A 14,385-nucleotide genomic window follows, 5' to 3' on the forward strand; every position below is an offset into this window, starting at 1 on the left:
TTTTTTTTTTTTTTTTTTTTTTTAAAGATATGCACTCTAAAGGTAAGTTCACTTTGGGTGAATTATAGCACTGAGGCACCTGTTGCTGTTTCCAAGATTACACTTCACATGGACAGATGCTGTTCTCTTCTGTCGCCAGCTGTCAATCATGCATGCTATTCGAGGACTGAGTATAACAACTACCATTGGGTGTAGACACAGAAATGTCAATTTTCACCTGATCTGGACACCAAAAGCAGTTTATATTTTGTGACTATACACAAGCATGTGGCTGCTAACAGCTTCAAAAATGGTTAATTGGGTTAAAATCTGACCCCTCATTGTATAAGGTATCAGATAAAGATGTTATAAAATGTAGTGTCTTTTGTAACTTGTGTCTGCAGAGTTTCCGCCCTGTCACTATTTTCAGAATGGGAGGGCGGGAGGGAAAGGAGCAGAGGGAGTTCAGTTTTGGGGGTTTTCAGCCCCTCCTGGAGGGTGGGGTGGGTGTATTGCAGCTCCCTTCCCCCCAAAGGTGGGGAGCTCCAATTCACTCACCCCACCCTTTAGCACCAGCTAGGAAGCCCCAAGAACAAGCTCCCTTGGCTGCCTTTTCCCCCTCCCATTCTGAAAACAGTGAGCACTGGCAGAGTGCTATGGACACCTCGCTGCAGGCTTCCAGCCAGCTAGATTCCCCTCCCCCTGGAACCAACAGTGAGGTCTGGAGTAACATTGCAACTCTGAACACTTTGCAAAAAGGGTTCTGAGCTACAGCTGGGAGCTGCACTTCTGTTTGCACCCATTCTTGCTGGATTGTTCATGTAATACTTTGCATTTCTATGCCACAGATTTTATAAAATCTAAGGGCTTAGGAAGAAAGTAAGTTTCGTTAACCCAATTCAGCATGGAATTTATGCATTTACTTTGATTTAATTCCCACTACAAGAGCACCCTTTATGTTCTCGGTGCCAATAAGGGTTAAAATACTTACAAAAGCACACACTCCCAATTTCTCCCATGGCTTGTACTCCCTTATGGCAAGGAAGAAATGAAATTAAACTTTAACATGTCTCACAAGTCAGCACACTGGCTATTTTACATTTGGAAGATGCAAGTTTCAATAGGTGAGGAACCACCAGAAGACTTATCACTAGTTCTCTCATTTATGAAAAAAGATTTCAGTTCAAACACCTCTGGTCACACAGTTCAATGAAGCAAGTAAAGAAAAAAGTTTTTTTTCCTAGGTATCAGTACATTAGAGGCTTAATTACAATATCAACATCTTCAAAAAGAATCCATTCCAAAAATCAACAGGCAACTAGTACAGACCTCGGAGCTGCTTTAACACATTCAGAGAAAGCTCTACAGTTTAACAAGCTAAATTCTATGGCAGGACCAGTTTTCGAATAGTTTTAAAGATGAAATCCCTGGTGCGCTCTAGTCATTCAGTCATCAGATGACAAAGGCATAATTCATGGTAATTGTATTTAACACAATGAGGAACTAAGGCACCAATGTTAAATAACTTGCATAACATACATATTTAAAAAAAAGTAAAGATGCCACTCATATTTTTATTTATACACACACAAGAAAATCAGAACAGCACCTGAATTGGGAGCACAGAAATCCAGAGGTTCATTCAGTACTCCAAGCCAGGGATGTCCAGAAATTTGGAGACACAGGAGCAGTGGCAGCATTGTGTCATTCTCCTACTGCCAAATTTCCAGTCCCATGCTCACCAAGGGCCTGGATGCAGACAAAAGGCACTATATGGAGCTGGATTGGGACAGTGCAGGGAATTGGGCCTACAGACCAACCCTGCACTGCTCATCCAGCCTGCAGGTCAAATATGGGCAAAACAATATACTGATAATATCAGCCTACTGTGAACATGGTTAGCTCCAACTTAAAGCATCCCTTTGAAAATGATTTTAGTGGCATTTTAGTTCCTGTGAAATGCAGTTCTCTAAACCATATATATTCGATAGAATTGAGCTTAAGGCAGATCAGCCAAATAAGACGTACACAAACATATCAAATGCTACCAGAGTGACTAATCTTCACAAGTCACAAGTATAATTTTGCAAATGAAAATGTACCAGAAACATTGTTGCTTTACAAATATCAAGTGTCAGTTCCTTTGCCTGATAACATTCAAGTGAAAGACCTTATTCTGCATTTTGCAGTACTTAATTATTTATAAAGTGAAGCTACCAGTGAAGTCTATAGTAAGTTGCCTGATATTTTCCATTTTAGGACAATTGTCAGTAGCAGAGATATTGCTAAACTTTAAAAATTCAAGTCAAAGTTTTCCATGATGAATATTTCTGCAAGAATGCTCTCAGAAATGACTGAAACAAAATGAATGCAAGATGTAAGTTTCTAGTATTAAATTATTGCAGCCCTTTGGTTAAGCTGTAACTTTTTAAGTGGCCACTGCTGGAACCAGTGTTACAGAGGGGTGAGAAGTCAAGAGGGGTAAAGATGGAAAGGGGGAGGGAGGGTTGGGAGGTGGGGTGTTCAGCAACTTCAAAAGGAACAGACAGAAAAGTTTTTATAACATTAGAAATATTCTACTCCAGGACACTGAGCCCAGAATTACCATGTCTCAGTATCCCATTGCTTTTAGCACTTTGCTATGAGGCCCACTAGCAAAATGTTTGCCTCATTCCTTTCTAGTGGCTCATTCGCATAGATCCGTGGTTGGCAAGTTGCTCTAGCAGGGGGCCAGAACAGCACAGCTTAGGTCCAAGACAAGCTGGCACTAAGGTCCAGCCACCACCCTTGCTTCTTCCCACTGCCTGTCTGTAACATGGCACAGGCAAAGCTCCCTGCTGCCCAGCTATGGTGCGGGCAAGTACCTGCCACCAAGTGCCACAAAAGCCCCAGCTCCACAGGGCAGATCCAGTCTGCAGGCCTCAGGTTACCAACCCAACACATATGATGACCAATGACCAGTTATTCTGTTAGCTCACATAGCCAAGATTTATGGTTTAGATTAAAGGATCTAACCCTTTCTGATAACCCATGTGGAAGTTGGAAGTGAACATAGTTCAATGTTAGATGACTTCATCATGTCTCATGATATTTGATGTTTTTTCTTAAAGTCCCAAACTCTGGCAATCAAGTGATCAGAAGAGAATCTCAAACTTTATTGAACAAGTTATAAAAAAAGATTAAAAGCTGACCCAAGTTCATCCTAATGGCACAGGCACCAGAATACCACTAACTTCCCATACATAGCATTTCCCCAGGTAGTTACTGTTTGCATGTTCCTCATTTTCTAGGTGCTCAGCTTGAGATACCAGAGTTCTGATTTGTAGACGTGCTCAGCACAATAGCTAAAAGGGAGTTGTGCTTTGAACATTTAAAAGGTGCTATAAAACAGCAAGTACACTAAAAAATTAGGCTGTAGGCATCCAAGATTGGTGGAGACCTAATAATTTCTTTCTTTCTATGCTTCTAGGTCTTCATCTCTGTACAGGGGAGATAAAACTACCATTCTAGCTCACTGCAAGAGTGTTGAGATGGTGAAGTCATTTATTTTTGTGAAGCAGTCAGATGCTGTGGTAATGAGCACCATAAAAAAAAGCCCACAATTCTTTATTCAGAGCAAGTTTTTGCCTGGTGCAGTAAATAAGGCATGGAACTACAAACTGAATGGAGGATAATTAAACTGATTATTGAATAGCTACCTATTCAGTGAGCACCATCCATCCAGTGCACTGAATGAGGTACGGGTGTTATGGGGAACAGATATAGAACCATAGCAATTTATCATTTACATTAGAAATAAGACACAAGAGCAGGTGATTAACCAATGGGGGTGGGGAAGCATCCCAAAACAATTCTCACTCCCTTGATGTTTTCAAATCTAAATGGAGTGCCTTTCCAACAATTAAACTTTAGGCACATAGAAGTTACCTGAGCTTAATGCAAGGGTAACTGGGTAATATTTAATGGCTTGTGATCAATAGGAGGTCAAAGTAGTTGTTCTTCTACTGTTATAATCTATGAATGTATTCATTTAATTAAAGACAATAGCAATGCACATGCACAGAGGGGGTGAATTACAGTTGCAAAGGTAGACTTCACTGTAACATTTCCTAAATTTTAACTTTGGAACTTTCATTTCCTTTTAATGTAACTTCAGACTGACCAGTATTATCTCATTGTTTCTATCCACCCCATCTGCCTCGTCTCAAATTTGATTGCAAGCTCTTTGATACAGGGAGGGTCATTTTGTTTTATGTTTACACAGAACCTATTTTTTATTATTAGTATTACTGCAGAGTCCTGGTCCATGACTAGGGCTACCAGGCATGATGGCAATACAAATTATAATCTCTCAAAGGCTACTCAGAGCAGAGCATTTGCTTGTTGAAATAATGCAGCATAAAAATGATCTGCCTGGCTATCCCATGTTACACGGTCATTCAATATAAAGGAAGCTTTTGGTATATTCAAGAATTAATTTAGAAGCTCATTTATCCAGCTGTTTTAAGCTCACCACAGAGAAAAAAAAGATACCCAATATTTTATCTGCAATAGCTTGAACTCCAGCTTCATTCCCTTTATATTGCTTCAAACAAAGCCTTCTCACAATCCTGGAGGCTGAGAACTGTAACACCACGTAGCCTAAGCTTTCCATTACGGAGACTACACAGAGAAAACTGTTGCTGGATTGTATTATGAAATTATTTTAGGCCCAGTGTTGTTCTGCGTCCCTAGTAAACTTTGTTTGTAATACTGTCAAGTTTACTCTAAAATTTAAGAGGATTTTTTTCCTGCAAAATGTGAGAACTGGTCAAACAGTGTGAAGTACAGATGATTCAAAAATTAACCCATTTAAGTGCTGACTCGTGCCCCTGTAAGATCAGAAACAGCTAGTTAATATTCTTTCCACTTTCCACTTAATTAATTCTCCTTGTAAACACATCCATAGACCATATTTGAAGAAACAGGTTGCAATTAAGCAAAATTATAGCTATAGCTCACTATGATGGCTCATGTGTATGAGCAGTTTGCCCTCTGGTGACTAGTTTTGTGAGAATATAAGGGTTTCCTATATTTCATTACTAACTGTATCCTATAGCTGAATGGTAAAGCTGTTTGTTTGTAGCACTAAACAATCTAGATCTAGTTTTAGGTTTGTGTAGTTTACATTTTGAACAGTCATCCCTCCAGACCTGACTAATTTTTAAAGGTGGTGCATATTAGACTGAACTGTAAATTTGACCAACAGCATGCCTGCTTCACTGGCTCTTTTCCTACCTAAAATGGCTTCTTTTATCTCAGGATTTATTACATGGATGTACTACAGATTTTTTTACAAGGATATTAAAGACAGTGAGTATCACGGAGATAAACACCTTGCAATCTTAGATGCCAGATTCCCTTGCAAGGTAAGGAAACGCTATTAACTATATTACAGTCAAGGAACTAAGCCACAGAAAGATTTAGAGGTTGATTAGGACCTGGTTCTTAAAGTATGTTTACTTAGGTGTCACAACACCTAAAATTTAGGAACCTTCCCTAATAGTTAGGCTGGGCATCTAGACTTCCTATACAGCGAGTGAGGGGACGTAAATGCCTTCCAAGCTTGCCAGACCAGATCCAGCCTTTGTATGTTGCCAATTCCTTGCCAAAAAACCCACCTGATGAGGGTTTTTAGAAGTTTAGACTGCCAGAATAAATCTGGATCAACAGAGAGAGCCTGAACAAGAGAAAAGTGCTTAGGTGGTTGATCCAGGTCTCTTCTGAGGATGTACACTAGACTAAGTTTATGCCCCTAGTAAGTTTTTCAAGCTAAAATGCTGGTCCTAATAAATCAAAGTGTCCAGGTGGTTTTGTGGCTGCTGAGTAGAGTCATGTAGGATCACTCTGACTTTGGTGCCTAAATTCCACTCGTGTCCTGTTTAGGTACCTTAGAAGTCAATTTTGATTAGCCCCACATGACATGCTTTAAGACATACAGGAAGTTGTGGTGGAACAAGAACTTGAACCTGGATCATCCAAGCTGCAGGTTAGCGCTTTAGCCAGTAGACCATACTTTTTTCTGATAAACACAGGCAGTTATGGGATAACTTCAAAGCTATTATCTAAGGTTCTTCAATTCAGATCACATTTCCCTAGTTATCCTATCCTTTTGGCTGCCTTGCCATGATTCAGTCCCCTTAACCAACATCTTTCAACACATTCTTTACTGCCAAGATAAAAGGCTTCCCTGAGGAAAGTTTTGCTCTTTGCTCCTGGTTTTTCTACGTAATGACTCCTGAAACGTCTAATTTGATCACGATGACTATTCACCCAATTTCTTACTGCCTGTAGTTAGAGGCTGTTGGCAGGCAATAAATTTTCTTTTTTAATGAAGGTGCAAATGTGGACATGGCTGGTGGATGCTGGCAAAGCTAACCCTGAAATTCTGGAATTTTGATTCAATTCAGCAGGAGTGCAGTCACAAAAGTAAGTTCAAGTAAAATGGCTTTTTTTCTTCCAGCAGCAGCAGGTATAAATAACAATGAAGGTAGCAAAACTGGTCTTTCTGGGGTACCCGTAAATGATGCAATGGCAATGAATTTCCCTGTTGTCTGGACAATGCAGACCTTCTGTCCTAAGAGAGAAACCTGCACTTTATTAGAACATAAGCCCGACTTCCAAAAGAGAAGTTAGACTCCCTATAGATGAACTAAATGATAGTTCATGAACTTTAATAAGTTTCCAGAACAAGGACAATAGGCTCATCTAGCATATAAAATTAGGATAAAATACCCTTATCTAGCACTGTGCACTTAACTTTCTGAACAGACTTGCACAATACTCTTCAGCTAGCCCTTTAACCACTTGGCACTGATCTTGCCTTAAACTAGCCTCTGGGGTAGAGTGTTTGGGGAAAGAGTGTTTAGCTGCTTGCCCTGTATAATTTTCAGATGGCACTGGTGACTAGAATCCCAGAAAACGTGCAGCAAGCTGGATATATCCTGGTGTATTTCTAAACACTCAGGACACTGCTCTGAATAACAGATGTCTCCAATGACAAACTAAATTTTATTGTTGAAACAAAGCATGAATTTGGATCATCTCTTGCAAAGGAATGAACTGAATGTTTAAAAAAATGTGCTCACAGACTCTGACCTTCTCAGAGAGAAAGGAGTTAAACAGTTTCTTTTATCCCCTGAAGGCTGCTGGTCCCCACTAAGAGGTGCCATGTTTTATTTAAAACACACTCTCTCTCAGTAACCACTTGTTCTAATTGGCAAGGCAAGGCTGGGTCCCCAAAGCACACAGCTCGTTACATTCAGTTTGGATTACAAAAACACGATGAAACAAACTGCATTGAAATGTACAAATTAACAGCTCAGGAGTGCACAACACGGACGTGGAATTAGATTGTAATATGGAACAAACTCCATAGGGAGGCTGGGGAACAAATCACTAGTGTCTCCATAAACTATACAAGGTTTCCAAATGAGCATATACAAAACAGAGTACAGGCTTTTCCATAACTCAACCAAATTGCTACACATGGATAGAAGAGAAGACTCCTTCCCCCGCCACATTCACACATGTAAGAAAATGGAGTTAAAAACAAGATGGTTTAATGAATTAAACCTGCGGGTTGCACAGTCTAAATACGCAACTCATCTTTGCTTTCATGCTGACAATGCACAAACACCACTGCAATTAAGTCATACTTCTAAACATTTTCTAAATCATCTGAGACCCTAAACACAAGGGACTAAATTAGAGCTGGGATATCAGCAGGCAGCATGGAGAGGTTAATAAGCCAGAAGTTAGCTGAACAAGATATTCACAGAATAGGAAGAAATGGAGCCTTTACAACAAAGAGATGACAAAATAGAAGAGGAGCTTTTTTTAAAAAACAAAACCTAACAAAAACACAAGAAGAAAAAAAGCATAAGGTTGCAGAGCTGTTTCACTGTTCAGCATCTCAGCAGTCAAGTTTAGCGAGATAAGCTAACCCTTGAGATAGACGTGGAAAATACCAGACAATGGAATGCCTCTGAGATAGAAACTTATTAAAATTAAAAACATTTTGCAGTCTTTTCAGGTAGCCAACATGTGCAGAGGTCATACCTCTTATATAATCAAAAGTATAGTTTGCTAATGGTTTGAAGAATGAGCCCTAAACGACAAGGCTGTGAGATCCACAACAGCCAGAAATCTTTTCACTATTTTCTACAAATTAAACAACTCTTATCTTCTTAAACAGGAATTATAAAAATACTAAAGCAATACTAGTTCTCAGGTGTAACAGGACTCTCCACAACCCCTTAAACTGGTATCTTTGTCACTTCACATGAAAAGGTTCATACACCTTGTATAAAAACAACACCCCCCTCACACACACACTTCAGTATCTAGATTCCTGCTATTTAGGTTTTAGTACCTTCTTGGGAGGACAACATACATTCTATTAAAGTTTTCTCAAGTCCATTGATATGCTTACCTGTGGGCAGTAGGAAACTGCTAAGTCTCATGACCTACTTACTATAAAATTTAAGCTTATATTTTTTTCAAGCCTTTATGAGAGGTGCAGCAATATATTGGGCGCATATTGGATGGGCAACAATAACAGAAAAAATAACATCAGCAACTGGCTTTTTTTTTTGGCCCGTGTAGCCAATAATGTCACCAATAAATGCTGCATGCATGCACGCAGCCACAGCCTGCACACGGCCAGGAACACAGCTGAGCAGCTTGAAAAGAAGCCTGCTGCTGGTAAGTCGGGGGGGGGGTCAGATCAAGGCCCCCACAGTGAAGGAGGGAGTGGGGCAGGGGCGGCTCCCTGCTACTGCACGCATTCACAGGGGAGACATAAGCACCCCTCCTGGATTTGCATGCGAGGTGAGGGCAGGCTGCCCTCTGTGGGATTGGGGCCGGGGCTGCACTAGCCTCTTCCTGGTGGTGGGACTGGGCTTGGGGCAGGTGGTGGCCAAGCTGGGAGGGGGCTATGTGGTGGATTTTAACCTCCCCAAAATTCGCCATAGCCACCCCTCCCCAGCACCACCACCACTCACCACCCCCTTCCCACCCACAAAGCCACCCCCTTCCCACTCACCACCCCCCTCACACCCCTGGACAAGTCGCACACAATTCCACCCAACTCCCAGCTGGGCAGTGCCTGCCTCACCTGGATTTGCACCCCCCACCAACGCCCCCTTCTTTCCCATTGCCTTACTGGCCAGACGCTGCTCTCCAAGCTGCCGGGCTGCATTCCTGTAAATAGGCTATTGGATTGGTATCGGCCAATATGTCTGGTTAATAATCAGCCAAGAAAATCTTTACCGGTGCACCCCTAGCCTTTACATTTGTGAAGAAATATTTTACATGCAACTAGGTGCAATGCGGTCTTCCTGAGGCCAGGGAGGGTCAGAAACAGAAATGAATTGTTCCTGATACGCTGTTTGGGACCCAAGCTGCATAAGGAAAATCTCTTACCTCTATCAGTTACAACTGAGCAATGCAATGGAACCGTTCTGCTCTTGTAAGAAGATAGCTGGTGGATTAGCCCTGTGGCTGAAGCAAAGGCTTTAAACCCAAACCTTTTTAGCCCATCTGTATGCAAAGAGCCTTCATACAGCTGGGTTCTTAGCATGAAGGAGGTATGCAGCTTCTATGTGGATCTCCATTCCCACCCTACACTATATACACCAGAACCACACCTGTTTTACTACAAGGCCGTAGATCCTTGCATTTCACTTCTACTCTACAGTTGAAGATAAGAGTCTACAATCCATCTTTGTGAGGTAGGAACTACAGTTACTCAAGTAACTCAAAAGGTTGTTCATGTCCTAAACCAGCAGTATGTTTGGGGAACATTCAGAAAATTTCAGGCATATCTTGCACTTGAATTAACAGAGTGTCATCAACTTTAAAAGGAAAATCTTGTGATCAGTTCATCAAGGTTTTCATAGTCAAGCAGAACTAACTTAATTAGTAATATAATTAGATTTAGACAAACCAATATCCTTATCTTTCGTATCTATTTCAAAATTTTTGTTTTTTTTCAATTTACCTCTCTTGCTTACAATTTACTACTATAGTTTGAAATATATTTAGAAAAGAACAAATGCTGCCCAGGCAATTGAAAAAATATATTATCCTGCTTTAACAAATCAGACAAACCAGCACACGCTCACTCTTACTGGCTATTAATATGGCCCAGCTAAGTGTCAAAGGAAAAGCTGGTAAAAAATACAGATTAAGTGTACAAAGTCTTACCAAATTCTACAGTTAGTTTCCACATAATTCTGTTTCATAATCATAATTTTTCTGCTTAATAAAGTTTGATGCATGGTTGGCTTCTGAGATGACTAGTTCTGTGGCATTCTTTTCCCTCCTCCCAATTAGAAATATAGTAGTTTTAACTTGTGGTTGCAAATGGCTGAATAAGAGATCAAGTAATAACATGAATGCTATGCAACTATTATGATGCTGCAGTTCCCTGCTGATAGGCACTCTAGAAACACCCAACCAATTTAGGGTTACCATTACAAAAATATTTCAAAATTGTGTTTATCAGTTTGAAATAATAATAAAAAATGAGCTGGAAGACCAAATGCATCCCCCGTCTCAAATGTTAGCTAGCGAACGCTGCTTGTTTCAGCAAACATATTCCACATGCTACAAATACAAAGGCAGATGAAAACAGTAGGAACACACCACAAACATATCTGGCCTAACAGAGGAACCCAGACTGAGGTGCCAGCTTCTATGAGATGCTTAAAAAAAGGTAACACTATATGCCCTTCTGAAAACCGGATTCTGTGTATGGGAAAGCTTGTCATCAGTATTACTTTTAAACCATAGAAATTTCTCACTGCTGTTCAGACAAAGCAAATAAAACATGAGGTTGCACATCAGTAGACGGGGTCATACAACAACACAGAGAATGCAAGTGCACAGGTTTGTGAGAGTATTTTTGTTTTTCAGAAACTAAGTTTTTCCTGAGCAGAAAGGGATTAAATAAAGCATGAACATGGGTCACCATTTATCCTGCCACACTTCAAACCACAGATTAAAGGATACAAAATAATTAGTTTACAAAATGCACATTTTGCTGGAACTGTTTTCTGGTGTTATAAGCTATATGCCTGACAAAGCCAAATCTGCATTTTACTAACCCCCAAAATCCACTTAGAATTGCAAATGTTTGTTTTGGGAAATTCATGTTTGCTGGGCCATACAGGAATTCTACTTTGATTCCAGTGTCTTGTACCAAAATCACAGGGTAAAGCTAGTACTGTAAAACCTGGAAGTAATTTAGAGAGACAGAAGAAATGGAAAATTATTTGTATTACCCGCAAAGTGACTCTTCTAGCAATTTAGTGAGCCAATTTCATGATCTCCCAAAGAAAAAAAAAGTCCAGTCCTTATATACGATGAAAAAGAGGAACTCTTCACTGGAAGTGGATGGGTTAAACTGATCTCAGATGCAGATGAATTCCAGTGGTATCAATATTAACCACTGAAGTTAAATATATTTAATTTTAAATGCTTAATCCTTTCTTGCTATGCATTCCCACTCAAACTCAAGGGAAAAATAACCCCAGGATTAAGGAGACAAAAAATATATAGTCTGGCATATAGCCACTATATGTGTGTTGAAATTGCCAGTTTGGTAATCAAAAATACTGTTTTTTCTCTACTATGAGCTGTAGACACTGGAACAGAGATATCTTACTATAAAACCTGGAGTCTAGTATACTGTAAAATATTCTACTAACTCAGTATTAAAATAAAATACTTTCCCCAAGGTTCTTGAACATTTCAGTGTTTATGCTATTCTTCCTGATGCTTAAATAAAACAGGTCCGATTTTCCTTTTTTTTTTTTGTATTTTCTTTGAAAACATCCTTCTACTGTTTCCCAATTACTGGTAGGGTGTACCAAATAAGCACCAAACAAGAAACCTGTGGTAATACAGAACAATCTTGTGAACTTTCACATCTTATGAGCTTTTAAGACTTAAGGTTCTTCCAAGCATAGCATATTTTCTCTTGCCTTTAAACCATAGCATACTACCACTAACTAAAAAAGAGCTAAACAAATTGACCCTTAGAAAACTTATGAAAGTTAGGAAAATATTAGCCCCATGTTGAATATGAGATTTAAAAGAATCACAAATTCCTGGTCTTAAGATGTTTCCTAATGGATGACAGGTTAAATCAACAGGTTGCCAGAGCAGCAATTGCCATTTAGCAATCATCAGCATTTAGTCAGGCCGGATTTCAAAAACAAGTTTCTGGGCATTGCCCTTTGCTCTGACTATCTGCCCTAGTTTAATCTTATCCTACCAAAAGACATGATCTTAAAGCAGCCATGAACATTCATGGGAAAAACAGGTCGTATCATAATCATGATAATTATTCAAGAACTTGCATGTTATTCAGAAAAAGTAGAGAGAAAGGCTCAGGTTCATTAATTTATACTGCAATGCAAACCTAGCAAATACGTTTTAGTCCCTCAAAGTTTTGTTGCCTTCCTTACCTAGCAGGATTTAAGAACCTAATGTCTACTACCCATGCATAAGGGTTTCCCACCACAGGGAACAGTAAAGAGATTGCCTTCTATGCTTCTTAAAAAAAAAAAAAAAAAAAAAAAAAAAGGGGGGGGGTTAAAAAAAATTTAAAAAAATATAAACCTTTTTCTTTGGGGGGTTTTTTTTTTTTAAAAAAAAAAAACCCCCCACAAAAAAAAGTTGTTTTTTTTTATAATGTTTTTTACCGCCCCCCTTTTTTTTTTTTTTTTTTTAAAAAAAAAAAAAAAAAAAAAAAAAAAAAGTGTGCGCGTTCAAAGCAATTTAATATAGTACTAACCTTTTTCGTTGTGTGGATTTCTTTTTTCTAAAATGAGAGAAAGGAAACGAGGATCAAAAGAGGTAATAAAACTTCCAATTCTTCCCCTATTAGAAATCAATTCCAATATGCTTGTATAAAAAGCTTGCTACTTTAACAAAAAGGAGACTCTTCACCTTTTTAACTATATCTTAGATGCCCACAATTGTGAAAAATGTATGACTTTGATCTTTATCTGAACTGTTACCACCTATTGTATTCCAATCTACAGAGTAAAAGGGTAAAACACATTTACTCTAGAGAAGTCAACTTTACTCTTTAGCAAAAGCACAACAGATGCAATGTTCTACCTTTCTATAGAGTACCATATACAGTGCACCATTATAGATAATATGCACCTCTGTTTTCAAGTTTTTCAAAGGCAGCTTACCAAAAAAAAAATCTTCCTTGTAGTAACAGTAGCAGCAGCCCAGGAGCCAAGCCTACTGCCAGTCCCAGCTGCCAGACTGGGTCAGTAAGCAGGCCCTGTGTGCTGGGTCGAGGGCCATGCACTGGATAGATCTCATGCACCAGCCTGGTACATGGGGCCACGTCATCTAGCCAGGGAGACTCCCACCAGTCCAAAAATCTGGTGGCAGAGGAGCAGTGGCAATTAATGCCGCCACTGCTTCTGTTGCCAAATAACTGGATCACCCCAAGTATACAATTCTTGCATACAATATGCAGCCCAATTTTCACCAGTTGGTTTGGTGGTAGTAGTACAGGTTACGTATGAGAAAATATGGTAATTCACTAGATTTTGAGGTAAAGTTACCCAGGGTCAAGTTACGCTGGTGTATGTGCAACCTGCCCATAGCTCCATCATACCAGGGTAACTGTTTACCCAATATAAACAGACTACTACCAACTCTCTCTACTTCAGAAGAGTTGCTCATAATGCCCACTTGGTATACTGGTGTAATTTTTACTCTGTAGTAAAATCTGAGGTGAATTTGCCAGGGGTAATGTGGTGTACACTGGCATCCTAGGTCTTGAAATCCAAATATACATATTATATTTAAAAACACACACATACACATGCACCAAGGTATGAAGGAAGGAGGTAAGGGAAAGGGGGATGGGAACAGGAAGGAGAGATTACAGAGACATAGTGCCAATCCTTGAATACTAGAAAGTTGCCTCCACCAAGACTGCTGACAAGAGGCTATAGGAAATCAGGATTGCAAAACCAATTTGCCACTCTAGGAATATCAGTTCTTGTCCTGACTGGCAATAATGACTGTGGCAATCTGATCACTGACCCGCAGACTGTTATGGTCTACTCGACATGGTGACTTCTGAAGCTCATAGAATACTGTCTGTTATAGAGAGAGACCAAAATGGTTCTAATGAGATTCTTGATACTTTATACTTCTTACATATAAGTATGGACAACATCACCCATAAATGTCTGAATGAACCTTTGCACAACAGATTTTTTATGGAATGGAGGGAAACTAAAAGGGAAAAGGTTTTCAAACAAAATGGCAGAATGAGGAGATTAAGAAAGTGACTTTAAAAATGTTTTCTTTTGGGGGGGGGGG

General features: G+C 39.6%; 1 protein-coding gene across 2 annotated transcripts in view; it reads right to left on the reverse strand.

The window, feature by feature from the left end:
• Nucleotides 1-14,385, reverse strand: part of ZFAND3 (zinc finger AN1-type containing 3) — a 244,475-nt gene that overhangs the window by 223,496 nt on the left and 6,594 nt on the right. The window contains exon 2 of one of the 2 annotated variants that reach the window (XM_019526985.1): nucleotides 12,824-12,850. The exons of the other annotated variant lie outside the window; for it this stretch is intronic. Within the exon in view, the coding sequence (XP_019382530.1) occupies nucleotides 12,824-12,850 (27 nt within the window). The remainder of the gene's footprint in view (nucleotides 1-12,823; nucleotides 12,851-14,385) is intronic. 2 annotated transcript variants of the gene reach the window in all.

Source organism: Gavialis gangeticus, unplaced genomic scaffold, assembly GCF_001723915.1.
Source record: "Gavialis gangeticus isolate Ggan-Ray unplaced genomic scaffold, GavGan_comp1, whole genome shotgun sequence".
In the NCBI taxonomy this organism is placed as follows: Eukaryota; Metazoa; Chordata; order Crocodylia; family Gavialidae; genus Gavialis; species Gavialis gangeticus.